The sequence below is a fragment of the Halictus rubicundus genome, chromosome 11 (genome assembly GCF_050948215.1).
Source record: "Halictus rubicundus isolate RS-2024b chromosome 11, iyHalRubi1_principal, whole genome shotgun sequence".
NCBI lineage: Eukaryota > Metazoa > Arthropoda > Insecta > Hymenoptera > Halictidae > Halictus > Halictus rubicundus.
Window position 1 is genome coordinate 13,167,514 of NC_135159.1, and position 25,154 is coordinate 13,192,667.

Genomic DNA, 25,154 nt, shown 5'->3' on the forward strand with positions numbered 1-25,154 from the left:
ACTCACCCTGTGGGGGTTAGAAAATTGTCCGAGTAGAACAGGAGTGGAAAAGTGAACAACAGTTCCAAGATTGGTCTTGAACCTGATAATTCACTCGCGAGAAATCAAAACACGTCTCAGGTTCGAGTGTCTGGAGCCGCGGGAGGGGGGCAGGGCTCGAGAATACGGCCATAAATCAATCGAGGCGTCGATATCGGCCGGCGTCGTAAACTTAGACCGATTCCCGGAGGAAATCAAAGAGCGAAATGGCTGAGGGCGCGGACCTGCTCCGCGCTTCCGAGGGCCCGGCGCGTTTCCTTTCATGTTTCGACACGTTTAGCGCCGCTCGAGACCGAATAAAAGACTCATTATACATTCCTCCTTTTGCAAAAAAATTTCCATTAGAACCCCGGGGACGTTTGACGCTCGGCAAACGCAATTTTCTCCGAGAGCGTTTCACCCACAAGCAACTGACAATCGTCAATTATTATGTAACCGCTCGAACGTCAGGAAAATATTTTTCTAAATCGTTGGGAAACATTCCAATAAATATCTCGGGAACTATTGTTGCTAGAGAGATAATGTATACACCAAAAGTATGTATTTTTCAACGAGGAATCCAGCTAGCTCCGTTTGTTTAAATGATACGCTACGAAACACGAGGAATGAATTTTTAATCGTAACACAGAATTCTCTGTTCAAATGGTGAAAAGAGTTAATGTGAGTTCGAAAGAGCTCTGTTGCTAACTCAGAGTGGAGACCCGCTCGCTGTATTATTTTCTGGTCAATAATAAGCGAAAGGGGTATGCAACCTTTGTGAATAATTAACTGGAGTTCCTGCTCCAAGTTGCATGCGCACATGAAAAGTTGCAAAAGGCAGACCGGTCGGCATGACGCGACATAAATATTAATTTGACGACAGCTTTTCGCTTTCCGCTGACAGGGAACCGAGGTGTTTGTGCCTTCTTTATCGGCTTTTCCGCTGCGACCGCTCGCAATTCTTCGGGCTGTTTAAGAGAGGCGTGATAAAATGTTTAACGCTATGTTGAACACTTGTGTTAATTGATTCAAGTGAACTCCGCGAGCCGCCCATTGAATTCCGTTTCAATCGGAACCTCGAGGCTGCGACAAAGCGCCTCCGTCAAAGGGAATATCGATTAAAACTTCACTTTTCGACTTCGCCCGTTCGAATGGAATTTCTCGCGACGCGTCGCTTCATTCTTTACTTTACTTTCGCAGCTGCGCAGCTTATGCATATTTATGTCTCGGCCAGAGAAAAAAGAGACCACGCCGGAAATGTCGATGATCTAATACTCGTGTGATAAGAGTAATGAGAAACTATTAGGACATAAGTTATCAATTATTTTGAAATTTGAAACAATCTTTGTGGTAAATTCAGGTTTTTATTTCTTAATTTATTATATAATCTCCATCATTATCGAGGACAGTTTGTTACAGGGTTGTAAACAATATTATGATTTTTAGAATATTTTGAACACAGGCTGCTTTAACGAAAACTGTAAAAGAATGCGTGTTTCCTCTTCAACGGTCGGTACAGAACTAAAGGCAAAACAAATTCTTTGCAAATAATTGGTTACTTACGGGTACTCCTAATGTATTCGCGCAGGACGATTGTTGATTCTACCACCAATTAAGTCACACATAATTTAGGACTAACCAAGACTTAATCAACACCCAGGAAATACAAAATTAATAATTTGGTATTTACACTGTGCAATTGTCAGAGTGGTTCGGTCCGGGAAATGTGTGACACCTGTTTTGAAAAAGTTCGTACACAAGGTGTTCGACTTTTAAAGAGTTTCGTAAGTGACTTCAACAAGTACTTTTTCTCCTTTTTGCCTCCTGCCAGCGGTCCAGCATCGATCGGTCGAATTCATGCTTGCCCGACGGAAGAATTTATTTCCGGCAGGAAGACCGATGACTCCGACGGTTGTCAAATGACTTGGAGGGAAGGTAACACCAGTCCAGCTGTCCCCCTTCGATTGTTCACACGATACACATTTTATTCGTTCGCACAAAATTGCAAAAAATTTTTTTCCACAGACTCTATCATAAACGACACAAACGAATTGTTTGTTATTTCTGTGCGACACAACCGCAGAGTTCGTGTTGCAATTGAAATGCAATAAAATGACTATACGATTCCCAGTTCGATGACAATTGGCACCGAAGTCAATAGCCAAGCGAAGTTCAACAAGTGGTGGGAGTAGCAGATGCAAAAACGAATTGATACTCTGCGGTCGGGGTAAAAAATATTCCTGTACTGTTAAAAAAGGGCACTGTTAAAAAACACAGCCGTATTTATTTTAAATATTCCACGTTCTGTTATTTATTTGTAAATTCCTCTGGAACATTTAGGAAAATTCGAAAGGATTCGAGATAAATTTCGAAGATATTTCTCTCACGGCTCAAAGAAATTTCAGGGGGGGAAAACTGCATACGGTTGTCGATCCACTCTCTCAATGCATTCCTCGGGAACTTTGCATAAAACCAATCGCGGAACGTGAGGGAAAAGAAGCGGAAAATGCGAAGCAGCGTGTATCCGTTTCAAGAATTCCGTGGACTGTATAAATGAGTACGAATATTAAAACGGTATCAGCGAACTATAGACAAAGGAAAAATGGAAATTGGCGAGCGATCGGAAAAATATTCGCTGATTTCGAAAATATTTATCGGCCACGCGAAAGGAGAAGCTTATCTGCTGCATTTTTATGGGAATCGTGACCGAAAATATCGTCACGATGATTTTATCGGTGTGCGCAGATTTAATCAATTTTTCAAATTGATTAGACCCACCACCGTCGCACGGGACGTTGCTCAACCCATTTTATGCGTTAGCGCGAAACCATTTTACAATTTTAAAAAATTCAAAAAGTCCACATTTTGAGATTCAGGCTTGAGGAAGTTGAACGTTGTATGGTTAAGTTTGATGGGGTTTCAGAAATATTTTAATAATTTTTGTTAGACCTACTATCTCAGTTCTATCTTCAATTTAAAAAATTCAAAACGTCCACATGTTTGGAGAGTTAGGTTCGACGAGGTTGGACGTCGAAGGATTAGGTTTGACGACGTTTGAGACATTTTTGAAAAATTCTGCTAGCCTCAGGGTTCACAGGGGTTGAAAAGCAGCGAGGTTGAGCTTCGCAGAGGAAAAATTCAAACTTTGGGTCGGGACTGATAAAAAGTTGATTCTGAAAATCTGTCAACGTCACCGTTCAGGCATACTATTCATCCGGCCGTGTTCACAGTTGCATAAACAAGCTGCACCGCGATTATTTTGGCTCGTTCGGACGTCACGCTCCGCAAAATAATGTGCAGTATCGCGGTAATCATTCATATCTCCGATGGTCGTTGCCTTCGAAGCGACGTGCCTGGTGGACATATGCCAACTCGGATCACCAAGATAGCTGATACATAATTACGCAGTAAAAATGATACCCGATACTCGCACTGAAAAGTCCCAACACTGATGTCACTCCGAAAATCAAAAAATTATTCAGTCCACCATTTTCTCTCTACTTTTTAATTCGAAATAATTCACACTGTACCGTAATCTTGACATTAAAAAAATTAAAAACGATTCTACATAATCTCGTTAAAAAACTAGACAATCATTAAATTCACCCTGTTTCTTTCAATTTGAAATAATTCATGCATACATTGTATCATAATGTTACCTGTACAATAAAATGAAAAATAGCTAAATCTACCTTCGTTCTTCAACTTTTCAATCGGGAACAACAATCCGAGCGGCCGCGGCGACATTCGCACTAAAAGGGTATCTAAAACAATGAAAATAATTTCGCGTTGATGAATGTTTTACTTTCGCAAGAAATAATTGCTCGGTTTAATTCCACGGTGATTAAAACTCTCGCGAAACTTGTCCCCAGCGAGTATCACTGTAGAACCTCATAAAATTCTGATTTTCGTTCTGCGCAGAGCTAATGAAGCTGTCGCCGAGTAATGGTGAAAGTTTGTCTCCATTTCCGAATAGAATAATATTTCAGAATATTTCGTGGCGGGTCCGGTGCATCTGTGCATCGATCGCGTTACGTAGATTACCGAAATTTATTTCGATTACCGCGCGACGCGACGCAACGGATCGCCGCGGATTTCCGCAGAAAATCCAGCCAACGGATTTACGACTGTGGCTGTGAATAAATTTCTGTTTTAACTCATCGAACTGTCTCCGTCCTTTGTCGGCCCCCCAACCGAGAGCTGGTCATGCATTTCGATTATCTGCTGCACAGTCATCGCTGTTCGAGCCATTGAAACATTCGTCACTTCAACCATTTAATGATACGAATAATCGTTCTTCGAGTGAAAAATTATTTTCTCTTTTCTCACTGTTCTGGACCGTTATTCAAACAATTTTCCATTGATCTACGTTTTTAACAAATTTCTTCACGCACGAATAATTCTCTAAAAAATTGTCTAAAAGAAATTCAGTTCCTAAATAATTCTACAATTTTATAAACGTCATCTCAAGGTACAACAAAATTATTTTCCTTTTTCCAGAGATCCTGTACCATTTTTTGGACAATCTTATACTATTTCTGAACATTTTTGAGAATTGTTACGGACAATGATCTTAAAAATGTACAGAAATAGTGTAAGATTGTCCAGCGAATGCTACAGGATCTCCGGAAAAAGGAAAATAATTTATGACAGAGAACATTCCTTCCTGTAGTGTACATTTTTCTAAATCATTTCGCATGCACGGATCTTATATTTTTTAAAATTATTTAGAAAAATGCACACAACGTGAATTGATTTCTGAGGTGTTTTGTGTCATAAATTGATTGACCGATCGAGATGCTGAAGGATGAAGAGGCGAAGTCGAAAAATCTCGAGAAAACAATCGTTCGATTCGCTGCAACGTCTCGAGCAACACTGGAACGTCAGTTAGCCTAACGGGTTCGTCGAATTATGCTTCCGGCGGGCCAGACGGAGACACGATCCATTTGCAGAGGACATTAGTGGCATAGACAGAGGGCAGAGCCAACCGAGATGCAGGAGTACCGATAGCCAACCTTCTCGAGTACGATGTCAGTTGGGACGAAAGTCAGCGACACTACCACTTGCGCCTCGGAGACCGACGGTGTGTTCCCAGAATGTATTTGCGATCAGATTTTCCCCTGAACCATCCCCTTTCGTTCCAATTAAATTTTCGTCTCTGAAAAATTTTCTTCAGACACCGTATAGCTTCAGAAAGATAAGCAATGTTTATAACCTCTTCGTCTATCTTCATTTCTTCTCGAGACGTTTCGTAAAATTGCCGTAACCAAGTTTAGGGCACATTTTCGTCCCCGTAAAACCGAAAGCGGGCAGCCGTAAAAACTATGGCGCTCACAAGTGGGTCAACGTACCCTACAATTCAGCATTCCGAATCCCGACACTAAATTGCTGTTGTTAAATTCCTCGTTGAAATGTATAGATCACGATCGATCGAAAAAGATTGCATTACGATTTCTCGAGCGTAGACGGAGACTACGAGACGTCCAGCGAGGGCCACATTCGATTTCCCAGAGGGCCAGGAGTCATCGATCCCGCGGAGTTAGGCTCGAAGTATGATGGAATAGATCCCAGGTCGGACGAGGAGGAGTCGTCGAAAATCTCCAGTAGAAAATCTGTTCTGATCAAGTCTGAGTCCATGCCAGTGCTGCAGAAGGTGTCCTCCAACGAAGAGGGACAAGTGGTGCAGACGTCCGAGTCGTCCTTAGCTTGCCAGAGGAAGATCAAGGTCATTGTGGCGAAGATGGCGCCGTTGTTGTCTCCCTGGTCTAGTTTGAGCTTGGCTACCTCTGTCACTTCGAAGGCGGACTTGAACGACGAGGGATACGTAGCTAGGAAGATGGAGTCTAGGACCCAGCTGCCTGTCCTTGAGGTGATTTGATCCCTAACCTTCCTCTTTGCCCACCGTACAATTTAATCTTAGCTTCTGATAGCTCAAACTGTGAGAAAAGTAACATTGCCGAAAGCCTCCCCACCCAAAACTGTCAATCCTTTCCCCCAGAACCCAGCATTGGAGTCAGAAACGTGCCTGGATCCGTCCTCCAAGGATACGTCCCTGCCGAGAGGATCAGGATCGTCGCACACGAGCCACAGATCACACAGCCTTCTCTCGCAGAGTCTATTGGACCCAGAATCGCAAGCAGACCTGATAAAAATCGCTCAGAACGCTCACTCGTCCATCAAGTCATTCTACTTTCCACCCAACTCCACGAAGAAGGAGGTTACCTCGAGCCAGTGGCGGGTCAAGAAGGATCTGGACACTCTTCTGAGGATCGATGGCGAGCTGGGCCCTCTGCAACACAAGCTGAACGAGATCACTGGCAAGTTCCGCGCCATGAATCTTACAGACCCGTCCCTGCTGAGTCCGGAACATTACTCTTCGACCGTGTCTGGGTACTATCTCCATCGAACGGAGACGTTCGGCGCTAACAAGCCCATTCACGTGGCTGGACAGTGTCACCAGATGGTTAGCAACCCCTCCTGGGACGCTAGAGTCGTTGACAATCCTCCGAATCCAACATTTCCGCCATTCAGACAGGAAAACATCAGTTTGAGTCATGATGTCCGTCCAGCGGGGAGCTTCGTAGAAACTAGGCAGGTGTCCAACAGCAACTGGCTAGCCGAGGAACGCAACAGCTTCGTCAGCATGAAGAACTCCTGGTTCGAGTTCGAGGATGCTATCAAGAAGGACCCTTCGGGGTCCATGATCCCCAATGTGAGCAGCTCGTGCTACAAGTGTCCTAAACATAGGATGGACTATCAGACGCCTGAGTCTGAAGCTGGGACCAGTGGGTTTAGCAAGTGGGAGCCTAGTGGGGCTTCAGAGGACCCAACGCAAATTGTTGGTAGCCATAGCCGTCAGGAGACAATTATGGACACCGAGCCCATGCCAGGTGGATCTGGGCTCCCTTCGGGACGCAGAAAACACATTGACACCTTGCCTAATACCCTCTGTCAACCCTCCACTAGCACAGCACCAGAGGTCCACGTGGTCAGCGTGAACACCACCGTGGAGAAGCACTATGGTCGCATAATTGCTGGTGACGACAGCCCCGAGGAAACAAGCAATTCTAAACAAAGTGTGAACAATCCTGAACTCGAGGAGGGTCCGCTGAAGCAGAACGTGTCCTCGATGATACTGATAGGATCCTCCAGCAGCAATAAGACCCACTACGTCAACTACACTCGAGTGAACAGTCAAACGTCCTTGATCATCTCCAAGAGGGATCAAGCTGTTGGGACATCTAGACCAGAGGAGACACAGCTGGTTAGCAGCAGCAAGGATCCTCGGACCGATGCGAAGAAGAAGGTCAGGGACCTGGATGTCCAGTGTTCAGGGTTCAACTTGAGGTACCATCATCAGAAGGAGATAGTGTTTAGACGATCGGTCGAGAGTCTGCTGAAGCACTCACCCTCGGATGACAACAGTTCCTCGTCTGATCAGATGAAGGAGAAGAGTGAGGAGAAGGTCATGGTGGTGCCAGTGCTGTTCGTTGATGGGATACCAGAGCCCCCTAGAATTCCTCTGTTCAAGTTCACGAACAGGTCCAGGTCCTGTTTGGAGAAGCCTAATCACAGAATGGTGATGGTGAGGAAAAGAGACGTTCTGAGACACAATAATCTGTTATCTGACACCAGTGCTGAGTCCCTGGACATGGAGGATCATCTTCGGATGAAAATGCTAGCCAAGGAACAATGGAACAGTGGGATGTCCCTGTCGGTCAGTCGCAATCCCTCATTGGTCGGCAGCAAGCATCACTCTCAGTTGTCCAATTCTGCCTCGAGACAGTCCGATAAATGTCACAGGACTGCCAAGGGCAAGAGACCAGGTAGCATGATGTCTGGAAGCACCCATGGTAGTAGGACCTGTTCGAGCTCTACCAAGAAGGGAGGGAACAGAGTGATGCTGGGGTTGAGGAGCTCTCCCGAAGACTTTCTCTGCGACACTTGAATTGTTCAATTAGAGTAGTTTGTTTAGAGGACTAACTCGAGGAAATTTCGACACCCGGCTGCAGCTTGGAACTACGCTAGAAGTTATGGCTGCCTTGGGTGGGCCAGGTGCTATACCAACCTTTTGCGGACTAGGAAGAGGCATCCGAGGATGGATCACTTTGGTTATACATTATTCGGATGTTGTAAATAAAGATGCGATTTTTATACAGTTTTTATTTAAACGAGTACGGATAGTGGTATGAATAAATATTGTGTCAGAATTTGGGTGTTTTTGGTAAACTGGTATTTTTCAGACGAAGATGAACACCTGTCAATTTCAAGGGCCTGTAATTCGTGAAGGAATTAGAGGTCAGCCAACTGATGACTTAAACTCACCCTAAAATTTCCTAGACTGTATCTTCGAGTACTTTAGGCTACGGTAGCCTAATCGAAAAACGTGCTGGGCCACTTCCAATGCAGAAACTGGCCCACTTAACGAACTCGGAGCACTCGATCTGAAACCCTGCATTTTCTCTCACCTCTTCTGCGACCAGTCGCGCCAAACGCGACTCGGTGAGATGTTAATGCGTCCCATAAACCGGTTAGCCGTTCGCCGCCATCTCTGCATCCTCCAGCAGCGTGTTGCTGATACGCGAACGGGCGTTTCGCTCGAAACAGACGCACGGTTTGCACAGTTGCATCTGCCGGTGCCAGCAAACACACACCGCTAAAACGAATCTGGTTATATCAGCGGTGTCAGTGACGCAGCCGCGGCGAGGTGATAAGTGGCAGCGGCGTAATCATGCTGCCGGATCACAGCCAGTGAACCCGCAAACCGGTTCCCCGGACCCGAGGAGATCAGTTCTTGCTGCGTGTCCAATCGTAAATCGCGGCTGATCGCGGATCGGCCAACTGTTGCATGTCTTGCAGCCGACTATAGTCCTACACATGTCTGCTCCTCTACCGGAAGCTAAACGATTAGAGTGAAGCCATCTCGGACGGTTCCACCGTTCCTCGGTCGCTAACTTCCTGCGCACCATCATCGCCATTTGGGATCATGCACAAGGACTGCGCAAGGTCCCCATCAAATATGGGGATACTCCTTCAATTGATGTTCCAGGCAGAGCAAAAATTTTAACAATAGGTCATTGAAGGTTGATCCCAGGTGCTCTATTCCCAGTTTAGACCCAAAGCGAAGTTTTCATAGCGATTCCCGGGTTGAAGGTAGCCACGAGAAGGAAGTGGTAAACTTCAAGCATACCTTGGCCGCGAACTTCGAAACAATTCCAGCAGTTGAATAACTGTCCGAAAGCGTGTTGGTCAGGTTCGTCGGGGTACTGTCCTGGAGCAAAGTGGTTGGTCAGACACACTAACAGCCCGCGGTTTCGCCAGACAGGCCATTCTTCCGGGTCCATTCTCGCCCCGCCCCTTGACGAAAAGCTTTGGACTTGTTAAGATTCCTGGAGGAGAGCCTGGGGCTGAAATTAATGAAAGCACCGCCAGAGCTTGAGAACAACCTGATGAATCGTCCGCTTTTGAGAGGTGCTCCTTTGGAAAAATTGTTTGAGGCTCGGCCGGTGAATTAGCTGGATGGAAATTAGCATTATCATTGTAGATATTTCCAGCAGTTGTTAGTACACCTGTAGAAGACCGGGACGTCATTCCGCGGAGGTCAGAGTGTGTTTGTTGACGTAGAATCGTTTCTGCAGCTAGAAATAGGTTTTAGGGCGCCGCCTGTTCGACGAGAAACTCTTAGCGATAGTTTAAAAGCATTATGCACTGAAGTTCGGTCGAATTCGGACTGCATTAACGTCAGCCTAGGTTCGTTTGATGTCCGGCGCCGCCGCACGAGTGTAGATAAACGCGCGTTGCTGGCCGCATTCCAAACACAACGTGCTGTCATTGACATTTATCGGCGATATTTAGAACGCCGAAGCGCCATTGTCTGGTTGGTCACTTTAACGAGCTTCGGTTGTCTCTCGGTCAGTGACAGACATCACTTTTGCGAACGCCGGTACGCACCGACGTGACACTTACCGCCTCTCTGTTTGCACCATGCTGACATCTACTTGGAATGACCACTACATAATCCATAGGATTTATTTTTAGCCCTTCGTGATCACGTAGATCTGGACCTGATCGGGGAAACTAAATCTGTGCAACGCACAAGATAGTGCCAGGAAGACCTGAACATGGAACATAATCTTCTTAGTGAAAGATAACATGAGCTTCATGTAGGTCTACAAATAGCAAGCTGAGAGTGGAAATTATGCGAGGTGGCTCGAAAGCTGACATAACCTAGGTGGGAATCACTTTGGCCTGCATTGGGCTATGGTCCCCTAAGTGGAAATCATTTTGAAGTGCTTTAGGCGATGATCCCCTAGGTGGAACTTATATTAGGTTACCCTGGACTATGATCCTTTTCATGGAAAGTAGACTATTTTAGACTATGGTTCAATAAGTGGATCCTCCAACTAGACAGTATCTTAGGTGAAGTATCTTTAAGTGAAGATCATCTTAGTCCCCGTTAGACTATGATCCCTTATGCAGAAATCGTCTTGGGCCGCTCCAGACTATGATCCCCTAAGACCCCTTAACTGAAAATCATCTTACGTCACTTTAGACTAGGATCTCCCACACGGAAATCATCTTAGACCACTCCAGACTATGATCCCCACGATCCCCTAAGTGTCAGTCATCTTGAGCATAATCCTCAAGGTGCTGATCATCTTAATCCTCACCTAGATCCTATAAGCACCAATCACCTTAAGCCAAGCATAATTCCACCTAAAATTACCTGGGACTTCAGAGAAGCTGGGATCTCCTAGGACCACATAAATCAGCCATCAGAAACTCTTAAATCCCAATCCTCGGAGAAACGCATAAAATCTTGACTCAATAATACAGTGACCTAAATGCACGGCGTGCGCCCTCGCCAACAAGTGAGTCACGGGTCAATAAACTCACGGTCTGATTACACAGGACTGTTTACAGCTGCGAACAGACTGATGGGCTGCTTTTAGGGGAGGTGATCGGGACAAAATGAAGTCGGCGGTGGTTCGAGTCTCGTGGAAATTGTACGGGGCCCTCGAATCCCTCGAAATAGAAAGGCAACTTATTCGAGGCACCAGTTTGCCCGGATCGCCGAGAAATATTTACTGTAAGTGGCTCGGCCGGCCATTAGGGCCGGGCTAATCCAATCGAATTTCTCTCGGCGGGGAGATCCCTTGGTCGTTTCCCGAAACGAGACACGCCGCACAGCCTCGCCCGCTATAATAGCGACCATGGCGAATTCCTTGTCGATCCGATAACCGACCATGTCGAGGCTGTGCTCCGACGGGGAACGTAAAGCATCCGTGACAGCGGGGACAAATAACATTTCGCCGCAACCGCCCGCAACGCGGCAGCTCCTCAAATGAATTTCCCTGCGCGGCAACCACGAATTTTTCCCTCCCGTCCCGGCTCGGCTGGTTGCGTAAACATTCCTCCTATTAGGGGATTGCAAAAGAACCCGGCAGCTTGTTGATACTGCCGACGGGATTATGCAACCCGCTATTGTTCAGGTAGGACGCGTGGGCGTGGAAGATGGAACACGAGGAAATTATCTCTCTGGTCGTCATTTAAAAAGACCCACCGGGATATTCTTGAACGTTATTTATTATGATCTTATCTCGGATTTAATGCAAAATTGTCGGTCGGTCAACAAATATTTCACTGGAAATATTCTGGACCGCTCCAATACACAGTAGTGATACTGGACCCCGAGGTTCTTATACAAGAATTTTTGTAAGGTTTAATTCTAGAATTTCTGGTCAAAGAATATTTTTTCCTGTTTAAATAATGATTGATACACGTGCTAGTATTTTTTTCATAACGATCCCCTCACTGGTTGCCCCGATATAAATTTTTGAATTCGCCAAAACCAGAAGATAGGAAAGAATTTTCTGCTTATTAAATTGGTGGACTAATTAGCCGAGAGATTTGTTTGCTTTCAAGAGAACTGTATACTGCTGCATGGATGATTGAAACGGTACAAGGTGGAAATTTTCAGGGTATTAAGTTTGTCATTAGTCGGACAGGAGTGGGCTATATTCCGAAACAGCAACAGCAGCAGACAATTTTGCTGAACAAGAAAATTCGTGCCTGTCGTTCGCGAAATTCTGAAATTGGGCGGATGGGGGGAGGGGGGGGGGGGGTGTGACCAAAGAACCGTTCCCGGCGACGACGACGACGGCGTGTCTCAAACACGAAACGTCCTCATTATCTCACACACGTTAAAACTTGAAACGAGGAGAGCCGAGGACTCGGCGCTTTTGTAACAATTCCGGGGAAGCTTTTAACGAGACACGGCAATCATAGAGTCGGGTGCAGCCGGTCCGCTGGAAATTTCGAAGCACAGTCTATCGAGTGAATCATTAAAATCCTTTGTCGGGAACTTCAGAAACAGGGATCCTTTCCCCGAGGTCTTGCCCGCGATGCATAAAGGGCGAGAGCTCGTGGTTGTTCGCAATGCAATTTCCTGCGGCGTTCTTTTGTATCTGGTCCGACCGCAACAGACTGCGGAGCTTCAGGAAATGCGGATTTTTTCGAGACAGAGTATCTTCATTACGGGGCCCGGCCACTTCTGAACCAGCTCGTGAAGCATGCTTCATTCACCCCCAAGTTGAGCGACGAGGATATGGTTTCATGCCTGACTTGAGTCATAAGACATAATTAACCTATGACACACTATTTCTTATTAATCACTCAAGTCATCAATCAGTCCTAATATAAAGCACAGCATCGATTCATTCCATGCCTGACTTGAGTCATAAGGCATAATTAACCTATGACACACTATTTCTTATTAATCACTCAAGTCATCAATCAGTCCTAATATAAAGCACAGCATCGATTCATTCCATGCCTTACTCGAGTCACAAGACTCAATTAACCTATGACTCACTATTTCTTATTAATCACTCAAGTCATGAATCAGTCCTAATATAAAGTACAGCATCGATTCATTCCATGCCTGACTTGAGTCATAAGGCATAATTAACCTATGACTCACTATGTCTTATTAATCACTCAAGTCATCAATCAGTCCTGATATAAAGCACAGCATCAATTCATTCCATGCCTGACTTGAGTCACAAGACTCAATTAACCTATGACACACTATTTCTTATTAATCACTCAAGTCATCAATCAGTCCTGATATAAAGCACAGCATCGATTCATTTCATGCCTGACTTGAGTCATAAGGCATAATTAACCTATGACACACTATTTCTTATTAATCACTCAAGTCATCAATCAGTCCTGATATAAAGCACAGCACTGATTCATCCAATGCCTAACTTGACTCATAAGGCATAATTAACTTACGACTTACAATTCCTTATTTCTTACCGAAATATTACGCGAGAGTCTCAAGTCATAAATCAGACCTAACAGAGGATACAGTAGTGACTTAACCCATGCCTGACTCAAGGCACAACTCATGCCCAACTCATACACAAGTCATGATTCAGTCATAATCACGATGGAGTTCCAACTCAAACCTAGTCATACCCTGACTTAATCGATGCCTGACTCAAGGCACAACTCAAGACACAACTCATACACAAGTCATGGTTCAGTCATAACGGAGTTCAAACTCAAACCTAGTCATAGCCTGACTTAATCTATGCCTGATTCAAGTCACAGAGTTCCCAAATAATTAACTTCTGACCAGGGCATGCCTAAGTCATAAACTGACCTAACTCTATGATATATCGAAAAAAGTGGAGATTATACGTATATAGAAACAGTGTGGACTGTTAAAATGTTGAAAGAGCCGTTCAATCAAACCCGAAATGATTTCACATGCTCGTGATTATTACGATACTCGGTAAATCCTTGGAGTGATCTATTTAGAATATTCGACTGTATTAATAGAGTTCAGAAATTGTTTGATCAGGGCGGTTGCCAACTGCAAGATATTTGCAGATATTAGTTGAACCGACACGTGAGTCGTTTGTCATGGACGCTCGTGACGAGCTGAAATGCGACCCGCGAATAGGGTTCCGCATTAATTTCGCGCGTAAATAACCGCAGACACAAATTTTATTCGGCTGCGCGAAGTCCTTGACGATCCATTAAAATGTGGAAATTTGGAAACCGTTGCAACATTCCTGCAATAACATATGTCTTTCGGCGTTACATAAGCCACCGCGCGAACCAAAAAATACTACGCAGGACCGGGTCCAATTAAAAACGAAGTACAACGCGAAATTTGATAACGCATTAAAAGTTACGCGATTATTCTGGTCTACCCGCTGCATCAATCTACCGAATTTAATGAAATAAGTTCCTATGAAATTTCACACGGATAATGAAATTGTTATCGCGTCTCTGTGTGCGTATCTGCCGCGTTAATCCTATTTGGTACGATAAAAACGTCACATAAAATTCGCGATTGCACGGAAAACAACACAGTCTACAATTGTTTTACACGTCCTGCGTTAATTCTACCAAATTCGATAGAAACGTTGCAAGGACTTTTACAACGTGTCGAAATTTTTATTGCAGCTTTTTATCTTCATTATGATTTCCAGTATATCAGTATGCGGGGGATGTTTTCACCCTCGGGCGTCAGAAATCAGCAAAAAGAGGAGCCGGTTACTTGTTTAAATTTTGCCGGGAGCTCTCCGTCGGAGATTCTATTTTCCGTCGGGATTTAACGAACCGGAAATAAAAAGAGTGTTTCGTCGATATATCCACCGCGCGGCGGCAAATATAAATATAACTTATCCGGTCGTGTGTCGCCAGAGGGATGAGGCAGGTCGGTGCGCGCCGCTTTGCAAATATGTAGCGACTCGTGGCCGCTCGAGTTATTGCGTCGAAGTGACGCCAATCGTGAAAATCCGCGGTCATCTTGTTTGTCGGTTTTCCGGCACGCGGAGCCTAGCCGGCGTCGATTTTGCACGGCCCTGACGGAAAATCACGAGGAAATTCGGAAACGGCCGAAGATTGCGGAAATAATAATCTCCCGTGAACGGACGATCGCCCCCCGATCTTCCCAGCTCCTGAATAAAAATCGTTCCCCGTTGAAAAATCTATTTCCGAGGGGATGATGTTCAATCTCGACGATGCCAGTTCTGAAAAATTGCAAACCTCCACACGCGAGATTCAGCCGGACCCGTCTTTGCATCGCCGTCCCTTCCTGCAACGTCAGGTGCAGCGAGAAATTCACTCTGCGGATAATTGATCGCCGACATGATTTTCTACATTCGAACAGATCGACCAGAGTCGAAACGAATGATCTCGAATCAATTTAGAAAGACGAATGATCTTGGCACGACACCAAACCGATTTTCGGAAAATTAATACTCCGAGTTATTTACGAATTTTTGCCGAAGTTTACCTTCATAATTTTTGGTAAACAAAATTTTTTCCTGTGTAATTAAGGATTGAGGAATATGCCTTTTTTAATAATAATCCTTTCACTTCTTGTATTTACAAAAATTATTTTCACCTCGCTAACATTTGTACGATTCGAGATTCTCTTTCGAAATTGTTTCAAGTGCCTGACCCTGCAATTTTGGTGAAACAAATATTTTTTCGTGTCTAAGTAAAGGTCTAGGAACGTGCCAGTATTTTTTTCATAATGATCCTTTCACCTGTTGCGTAAAAAAAAATTCATGAAGTTGCCAGTACTTTTAGTTCCGCAACAGAGGCAGGGAGAGATTAAATAAAAGAATTGTTAAATTACGTGTGGTGTAATTGCAGCGGTATCTGGAGTTTTGATTAAATCAACCGGATGACTCATGAATGGGAGCGTAAGTGGCTCCCTCTGTAATTAAAATTGCGCGGAATAATTGCTGCGTGTTCGAGTGCACTTCGAATCGGCCCGATCTGCTTAAATTTACATGGCGGAGCAAATCCGACCGCGTCGAGTGTAACGCAATGGTTCGGGTAATTAAATCGAAATATGTAAACCCGCTGGGTAATCGATGGGAAGATAATTGCCAGGAAAATCGCAGTATTAATGACATTTACCTAACATCGCTGTAACGCCGTGAAATGTAATCGGTCGTGACTGTGTGTAATATGTAATTGTGGTTCGTTTCGGAGTTTTGCCGGTTATACATTTCATGATCGAGGGATGCTGCGAACCAACATGATTAATAATGCGGAACGCAGGTGTAGTTTCGGCACGCTCCTTTTTCGCGTTCCGCTGGATTGTAATTTCAAATTGTAATCAACGGTTCTACGTTCATTTACATTCGAAATTTCGCGGCAGGCTCCTCGGGCGGTAAGCGAAACTTCTGCCAATTATTTAACGATTGATGATGTTTCAATCACGCTCAACCGAGCCAGAAACCAAACATTCGTTAGTTTCAAGAGAAACCACAATTTCATACAATTTAACATTTTAATAAAATATACGACAAAAAAGAAGAAGAAATTATTCTGGGCATAGTTTAGGACCTTGAAAAACATCATCTCAAATTCCCTCTTGTAATTCATTATCGATCCACAATCTTCCCATGAAAATAAAATTGCCATGACTTAAAAATTTCACTCTGAAATCTGCATATTCAAACATTTCTTGCGGCCAAGATTGTGAAGTTAAAAATCTGAAAAAATTCACCAATCTGTGTATCGATGTCAGTAATGTGTCCAGATTTTGTCAAAATTTTTGGGGACGAATTGGCAATGGAAAAAATAAAATTCTGATTTTCCGAATTTTCATTGTAACTCTCCCTCTGGCGGAGATAAGGGGTTGCAATTTGGAGTAAAATATACAGTCGCAATAGGCTATCGAATGACCCATCGGCGATACCATTTGGTGCAACAGCGTGTTAACCCCACTCACCCGAGCTCGCAGCGTTTGCCCGTTAAATCAGATTCCGCGGCATGGATGTTTTTACAAAGCTACTGTGCTGAAATAAAACAGCGGGGAACGCGGCGAACGCTAACAATACGAATTTCTGAGAGCCTCGAAGCCGCGTTAAATAATTCCGCCGGTTCGTTAAAAGCGACCGAAATTGCATTTGCAAACATTTCCGCGGAGCGTGCGCGTTCGCGAGTCGCGCCGCGTCAGAAGCGTTTAATTAACGCTGCGAGTTACAACGGCGCAGACAGCGCGGGGTATGAATTACGTCTCCCGGCCGTAACTAACGCGTTATGCAATTAAATGTTACACCGTCCGATCCCGGGGAGCGCGCTAGACTTTCCCAGATATCTCGCGCGGCTGCCTCGAATTCCGAAAATAATTATTCTCACGCCGCGATAATAATTGCGCGGCGCACCGTGCCGGATTATCGTTCCAAACGCTGCCGGTTACTTCTCGAACGAATTCTGCGTGGGCGGATGTAAGCATTTCTCCGCTGGGTCCCTTGCAAAGACATACAGAGAGATAGCAAGTGAGAGAGAGAGAGAGAGAGAGAGAGAGAGAGAGAGAGAGAGAGAGAGACAGAGTCGCCAGGACAAAGTCCCAACGGTGGTTTTGCTCTTGCGGAAGATTGATTGCAGCCTCATTCTTCACCGTGTCCGCAGGCCTTGAAGGAACTTGATTTTTATAGCGACGCACACACGCCGAGCAATACCTGTAAGTGATCACTGACATGATTATTGGCAAGCCCCATTCATCGTTGTTGATCTCGTCGCATAAACGATTCCTCGGTCGACAGGTTTATGGCACTACCGGCGCGCCAGGAATCACGTGTCGACTGCAACCAACCGTAGATGAGTTATTCGGAATCATGTGCGGCCCATTGGTGGTCGTCAATGATGCTGTTGCTGCATGTGCGACTCTGAAATGCTGGCGACGAAATTATAGAGAGGCGACAGCATGCAAAATAGTGTACCGTCGATTGAACCTAATCTAGACAGGTCACTGACCGTCGGTTATGTCTTGGTTAGGTTTGAGTTCGATCATCAATGGGTCACTGACCATGGGTTAGCTCCTGAGTAGAGTTGAGCTTGGTCATCAATGGGTCAATGACCATGTGTTACCTCATGATTAGACCTGAACTTGGTCATCAATGGGTCACTGACCATGGGTTAGCTCCTGATTAGTCTTGAGCTTGGTCATCAATGGGTCACTGACCATGAATCAGGCCTGGAGGAATTGAAGTTAGGTCTGACCATTGTGTTTTGTTAGCCTGTGAATTAGGTCTGGTCATGCGGATCATTAGTGGGTCACTGACCGCAGATTAGGCTTGAGTTCGGTGATAAACAGGTCACCGAAGACGGGTCATGTGGAAATGTTTAACTTTCTCGTGACCCAGTGTGAAGCTTGTGACCTAAACGTTGTCACTGACCGCTGACGGCGGTCATGAATAATTTACTGAGACTTCTGACATTATTACAAATTTGAGCAAGGAAAGATTAGACATGAGATACAGAAAATTGCATTACAAGAGCACATTGTTCCTGCAAGTGAAATTGTTGCGTTTCCACAATTTGCGGAACAGTGTGACGAAACACACTTGCACAACGACACTTGCTAATTGTGCGCGGACGAAGGCGCGAATATTGAACTTGTTGCCACAGATGCAAATATTGTCAGCGGGGAATTTATGTCACCGAGACCTGCCGAGGACCGACGCGACGCCTTTCGTGCGTTACTGCTCAATAGGATTAAATGTCTGCACCGTATTAATTGCATTACGCACACGCGGCATACGGTGTCAGCCCAATAGTTGCGTTCGCGTTCTCCGCGGCAGCGAAATATAATTTTTGTTCAATTAAATCATTCGAACCATTTTGAAATCTATTTTCGTATAATAAAAATGCAAACATATGACTTGTAATCTTATGAAACTAAAATCCCCCAATATTTTTGGTAAGTCGTGCCATGCAATAGATTGTATTACGTTAGAATTTTTCAAGCGTCGACGACAGTGTTGGTTTTAAATTTTCGAAAATACAACGAAGCTTCGTTGGATCGTGTTCTGTGACGACAACCGGGGCCACACGTCGCGTCGTTCATATTTGGCTCCTGGGGTTTCGAGAACCTGTTCCCGGTAGATAGTACAGTAATTTATGCATTAGATAGCTCGAGAAATTTTCGGTCTTTTATCCTGGCGGTCGAGAGCCACGGCAGTTACACGAAAGCAGATGGGCAAACTTAGTCCGGCCCCCGGTTGAATGTGAATGCATTATCGTTAAAATGAATTTTAATTGCGTCGCCACGGGCTAGAACCATCGCGGTTCCGATTGCCATTAAGTAGAATTACACGGTAGGACGTTTCTCCTCTTGATTCACGTACTCCCGGCCACGAATCCCGACCAGAATGAATCCATTCCTTCGGGATTCAGGCCGCAGGCACATTTATGCCAACCCCTTTTTTTTCGCCCCGAGCAATTTTTCTCGCGATTATTTTTCAGATATTTTCGAAATTCCCGAAGAAATTCCCCGGAAATCTGCCACTGCGGACTTCAACGGCCAGCGTTTCAATTACCCGAACAAGAACAACGATTTTCCATTATACGTCGGTCGGACGTGCAGCAGAGAAGAGATCAGATAGAAATTTCCTCGATCAATCTTCGTCAACGTAACAGCTTAATCGGTTCCCACGATATCAGAAATCGTAATTCGCGAGTTAAATCGCACGGGCGAATCTTGATTCGAGCTCCCGTGGAAGGAAATTAAGCAGCCCCTTGCGACGTGGATTTCGACGATATCGATCCACAAAAATTCGTGAACATAGCTCAAACATACATAAACGAGCACACACAGTTTCATCCTCGTGCATTGTCTAGTGCCTGTGGGAAAAATTCCTACGACCGACCATGCCTGGGCAATGTTACCTTAAACTAGATATTATTTGTTCTATAACTACCAAAGTTTTGATGACATCGTCGTACAAAAATTTATATACATAACTCAACTATGCGTAAACAAACCTGTAAAGTTTCATAATTTAATCTCGTACAGTTTGTCCAAAAAAAATTCCGAAGTGCCGTCGAACCGAGGGACAAGGTAGGAAAATGCCACCCCGTCATGGAGAGATAATACTAGTTTTTGGCAAAAGTGATTTTCACTAAAAATGATAAAAGATGGTGGTATCGTTTTGTCTCCGGGGTATCGCAGTACGTGACCAAATATTGGAGGGAGATAAGCCACATTCTATTTACGCGAAACATTCCCGTCGAGATTTTTACAATGGCGCCATATTGCCGCGTTGATGGACAGCAGAATGGCCGAAGGAAATCTCTCCGGGAATAAGGGGAAAAATCGCGGGAATATCCGGGAACGCTCGCTTCCGATTCGCGGGGAAGTGTTCGAACCTTTTCTCGGCGCAAGAGCTCCCGGGGCTAGGAACGGAAGTTTCGTCGCGAACTGAAAAAGTATCGGCCGGGAATTGAAATCTACTTACCCGACAAGCTTTTTTCCTCCCGGTGCTCCCGCGAGACACGCGGACTCTAACTGAATGGGGCCGGGAGATTGTCGCATTGTGTCCCCGGCCGCCATTGTTATCTCCCTTAATATAAATTTTCTTGCGACGTCGCCGCCGCCGTCGCCGTCGTCGCGATTCAATTCGCGACATTGTTCCGTTCGCCGGCGAGTATCTCGCTGGAAGATCGATTGGTCACTGCGTTCAGTGTAACGAGCATAATTTAATTACCTCTGCCGCACCGGCCCGACGAATAACCAGTGTTCATAAGCGAGATCTGAAAACAATGCACGGGTTGTTACATCCAGTTCAGTGGGGTCGCTTCTCCGGGTCGAAACGTCGAGTCTCTGATTTGATTAATTTTTTTTTTCTGTTACTATAGTGTCCGAAGAATAGAATGGCGTTGGTTTTATTCCGATACAAGTATTAGAAGTGCTCTAAATATTTTTTTGTAAATAGTCAAGCTACCTCACCAAATTTTTACGTAACCCCTCTACGGTTCAAAAAATCGACTTTGTGACCCTATTTATTTTTTTTTCTGGTACTTCATGCTCTGTTGAAGCGATTGTCGTTGGTTTTATTTAAATCCGATCACTATAAGTACTTCAAATATTTATTTGTAAATAGTCAAGCTACCTCACCAAATTTTTACGTAACCCCTCTACGGTTCAAAAAATCGACTTTGTGACCCTATTTATTTTTTTCTGGAGCTTCAAGCTCTGTTCAATCGATTACCGTTGGTTTTATTTAAATCCGATCACTATAAGTACTTCAAATATTTTTTTTTTTTGTATATTCGCAGAGTATCAGGTTTATTTTTTACCCCTTTTTGTAGTATCCGAAGAAAACGAAATATTTGAAATGGTTCCGGTGGAACACCTTGTAAAGTCGCCTAATGCCTGCTTTGCATAATTTGTTTATACGTATTTAAATGTCTTAGCGTCGAGTCCGCTTGATCTGTATGGAAATATATGCGACCCAGTGACGACAAAAACACACAGTTTCTACGTTGTCTTTCGATATTTGCAATGGCCATGTTTACGAGAATTGTTATTTCGAATTTCAAATATCGTTCACAGTTTGCTATATTTTAATATTCGTTATTGCACGTGATTTTCTGAATATTATATATTTTCGAAAGTTCGAAGATTCCTGGCGACGTCAAGTTCATAATATTTTAAATCAATATTGAAACAGCATACGCAATTAAAAATTTGACATTTACGTTCTCATAAAACCTTCCGTGTTTTGCATTTTTCTGAGAATATTATTTTTCCAGTATCGTTTCCTAACTGCGTACACAACCTACTGTTACTTCGTTCCAATGATATATTTCTGTTGACGTAACAGCAGTATAGTAGATGATAAATGTGTGATGCCAATTATTGGATCGTAAGGAATGCCTCGAGGCATTACACTCACGTGTTTTTCATTACGCGTTGATCTTGTCCTCGTTGAATGAAGATGAACACCGAGAACCATAAACGACGGTCCACACGCTGAAACATTACAAATACGCGAATGTCTTCATTTCTCACAATGTACCGCTCGTAAAATGTTATGGTTATTGTCGCAGAACGATCACACGTAATGTTTTAATAATACCTGACATTTTCCGAACATTCCGCTCGTTGATACAGATGCCGACAATCCTCGCTGCATAATTACCGGAATTCCAATTGTACCGGTGTACAAAAATTCCTGAACATAGTTCAGACATATGTAAACAAGCATGCATAGTTTCATTTCCGTACGGTATTCAGTTTTTGCATAAAAAATTCCTATGTATCTCAAAGTCTGTGGAATATTACGCCAAAGCTGGTACTGTTTAATGGATAATTGCTAAAGTCTCGAAAATACTGACGTACAAAAATTTTCGAACATAGTTCAGACATATGTAAACAAGCATGCACAGTTTCATTTCCGTGTGTTATGCAGTTTTTGCATAAAAAATTCCTATGTATCTCGAAGTCTGTGGAATGTTACGCTAAAGCTGGTACTCTTTGATGGACAATTGCTAAAGTCTCGAAGATACTGACGTACAAAAATTCTTGAAGATAGTTCAGGCATATATAAACAAGCATGCATAGTTTCATTTCCGTATATTATGCAGTTTTTGCATAAAAAATTCCTATGTATCTCAAAGTCTGTGGAATGTTACGCCAAAGCTGGTACTGTTTAATGGATAATTGCTAAAGTCTCGAAGATACTGACGTACAAAAATTCCCGAACCTAACCCAGTCATATATAAACAAGCATATAAAATTTTATTACCTTACGTCAACTAGTTTCTGAAAAAAAAATTCCGAAGTGCAGCCTCGCGAAGATAGGAAGACCCCATGGGTCACTGAATCCTCCGAAAACTGGACTGTCTCATTACTAATTAATTTCGGCGAAACGGACTACGGTGGAGACTCGTTCAGTTCATCCGTGAACAACACAACCTCAGCCTGCGGAACAGGAACAGTTCAAAGAACGGGAGACAGCGAGACAATGGCGTGACAGCTCCGGTTTCATTCACAAAACCACAGAACCGTTGCACTCGCGATCCATGGCGTCCGTGGCAGTCTCCCCTCGGTCCGCATGGTTAAGGGTTGAAGGTACCCGGTTGGCGCGGCTGGTGATCGGCCCTCGTCGCGCCTAGGCCTCGTGCGTTTCCGTGGCCGGTCGGCGTGGTTCGTGGCGACCCGTCGCGAGCCAGCAGCGCCGCAGCGCGGGTAGTTTCGGTGCCTGCTCGGCGGGCTGGTGGACCTCGTTGGTCGTCGATCGTGTCCGTCGCGCGGTGCTGGCTGGTCCTCGCCGGTGCGGTGGCCGAACACCTCAGCACCTCAGCCAGAGGCCAGGAGGAAAACGCACGCGCCCCGAAGGACGTGTGCTTCTCGTTTCATTCATCCTGTGGCGGCCGTTGGCGCTTCTCGCGGCGTTCTGCCGTGAAATCGGCGACGGCGGCGGGCTGCCCGTTCATTCGTCGATCTCCCTTTCCCCTCTCACTATCATTCTTGCTCTCTCTCTCACTCTCTTTCTCTCTCTCTCTCTCTCGCGCGCTCTACTCTCGCAGGAGCGGGGTCTGGCCGCGAGCACGGTCTAGCTAGTCAGTCGTGTACAGCGCCGGCTGATGCACGCGTCGCACGATCATCCAACCTCGGCTTTCTCTGTGCGCCGATCCGAGAAACAGGGTAGCCGAAAAACCGTCCCGGAAGTGATATGTCCGCCACCCGGAAGTGAGACCATGCTCCGCGTACCGGGTCCCGCTCGATACCCGCGTATCCCGGCAGCTACCCTCCGGCTGCCAGACACGTTCGTCTCACCCTCGATGCCTCTGCTTTCTTTCCCCGCGAATCGCGTGTGAGACCCCGTGACTGTGTGTTTGTGCATCTCTCTCTCTCTCTCTCTCTCTGGCTTCCTTTCTTTCTCTATCTGTCACTCTCCTTCGCTGTCTGTCTCTGCCTTTGTGCGTGCGTGTGTGTGTGTGAACTGCTGCAACCTCTCGCAGCCAGCCCTTCGCCGAAGCCCGCCAGTGAACCCGCCAGGCCCGATGCTCCCGTCCCCGTCTAATTAGCGACGAAGGAACCAGTCCCGGATCACGTGAGTGCGAAAATTACGTCCCATTCGGATAACGACGTCGCGCGCGCCAGACACTTCGCTTTCGGGTACCGGATTACGCGAGATCATTAAAACGAAAACGACGGCACCGGAACGGTTTACCGACGGCACACCGAAATAACGAGACCATTCGACTGTACGCTTGTCTGTCGACACACTTTCTCATTCTACTTAAAGGGTACTCCGGCCCGCAGCGGTCCTACGGAGACTTTGCGATTTTTTTGCTGGGAAACTAGGGGAGGTATCGGCATGGGACCTTAGCGTGTGTTTGAAGATGTGTTTGGAGAGTGTTCGTGAATTTTTTCGGCGGGATACAGTCAGAATTGAGGTCGGTGTGAACGGTTTTGTGAAAACGTAGAAACTGCGAAAGAACCCATGGGCGACTTGGTATCTCCGGAGATATTGCACCGATTCAGCTCGAACTGTGTGTGTACCTTCGGTACACTTGTCGCGACAGCTGCTAGCAGTTTTAAGTCAACAAAGTTGTTGTTTTCCATTCTTCAGCGAAAAATTTGGGGTCTGGGCGACGAATCGATACTTTTGCTGAAAATGTCGCCGTTCCTTTCGTTTTTCATTTGTCGCGGTAAATCTTGATGCTAATTGTGGCGAAGTGTGTGCTGAACGTCTGTGCCAAATTTGAAGTCGATCGGGCGGGCGGGGTGGGGGGTAGATCTTGAGATATCATGGCCGCTAATATGGAAAATGTAGTTTCTAGAATACACGGTTTCGGGCAATGTGTATGCAGAATACGTTGTTGTCAAATCGCTGTATCTTCGGCCATTTTGCGAACGTAGACGTACGGTTGGAATTTTGTTTTTTAAAAGAATTTTTTTTTTAAATGTACAACTTTTCGGATTTCGAGACCAGAGTACCTTCTGGTTGAGTCTATTTGGTGTGGCGGTGTGAAAACGTCGATTTTTGAAAATTTCTTTCAGCCGGGTGGCATAGTGGTATGAATTTCAAATTTTGAGGACTTAGTCGTCGATATTTGGGGAGCTCGTTTAAATTTGTTCTGTAATCGAAATTCTGACGATTTTGACAGCGCGCCTGGAATCAATTTTTCGTGCGCGTGGCAAGTGAAATACTATGTTTTCTGGGCCAAAAAAAGATTGTTAATCTAAGTAGGTATAGGTGTCGACAGACGTAGAACAAATAACAAACTAGGAAGAAATTAAAAAATCACAGTGTTTGGGGAGACTTTGTTAAGAAGTTCGTTCCTTTTTTGATTGG

General features: G+C 45.0%; 3 protein-coding genes across 7 annotated transcripts in view; 2 read left to right on the top strand and 1 right to left on the bottom strand.

Annotated features, from left to right (window-relative positions):
- The window catches only part of LOC143359119 (uncharacterized protein F13E9.13, mitochondrial), a 281,397-nt gene that overhangs the window by 171,008 nt on the left and 85,235 nt on the right, over positions 1-25,154 (bottom strand). The gene's annotated exons all lie outside the window — the stretch shown is intronic.
- Dnc (phosphodiesterase dunce) overlaps positions 1-25,154 on the top strand; it is a 385,323-nt gene that overhangs the window by 115,046 nt on the left and 245,123 nt on the right. The window contains exon 1 of one of the 5 annotated variants that reach the window (XM_076796812.1): positions 23,072-23,906. The exons of the other annotated variants lie outside the window; for them this stretch is intronic. The gene's annotated coding sequence lies outside the window, so the exon portion shown is untranslated. Of the gene's footprint in view, positions 1-23,071; positions 23,907-25,154 lie in introns of those variants that run through there. 5 annotated transcript variants of the gene reach the window in all.
- On the top strand, positions 4,846-5,932 carry LOC143359088 (uncharacterized). The gene is made up of 2 exons (XM_076796759.1): positions 4,846-5,101; positions 5,484-5,932. The coding sequence occupies exons 1-2, from the start codon at positions 5,047-5,049 to the stop codon at positions 5,894-5,896; spliced, it is 468 nt and encodes a 155-aa protein (XP_076652874.1). The 5' UTR covers positions 4,846-5,046; the 3' UTR covers positions 5,897-5,932.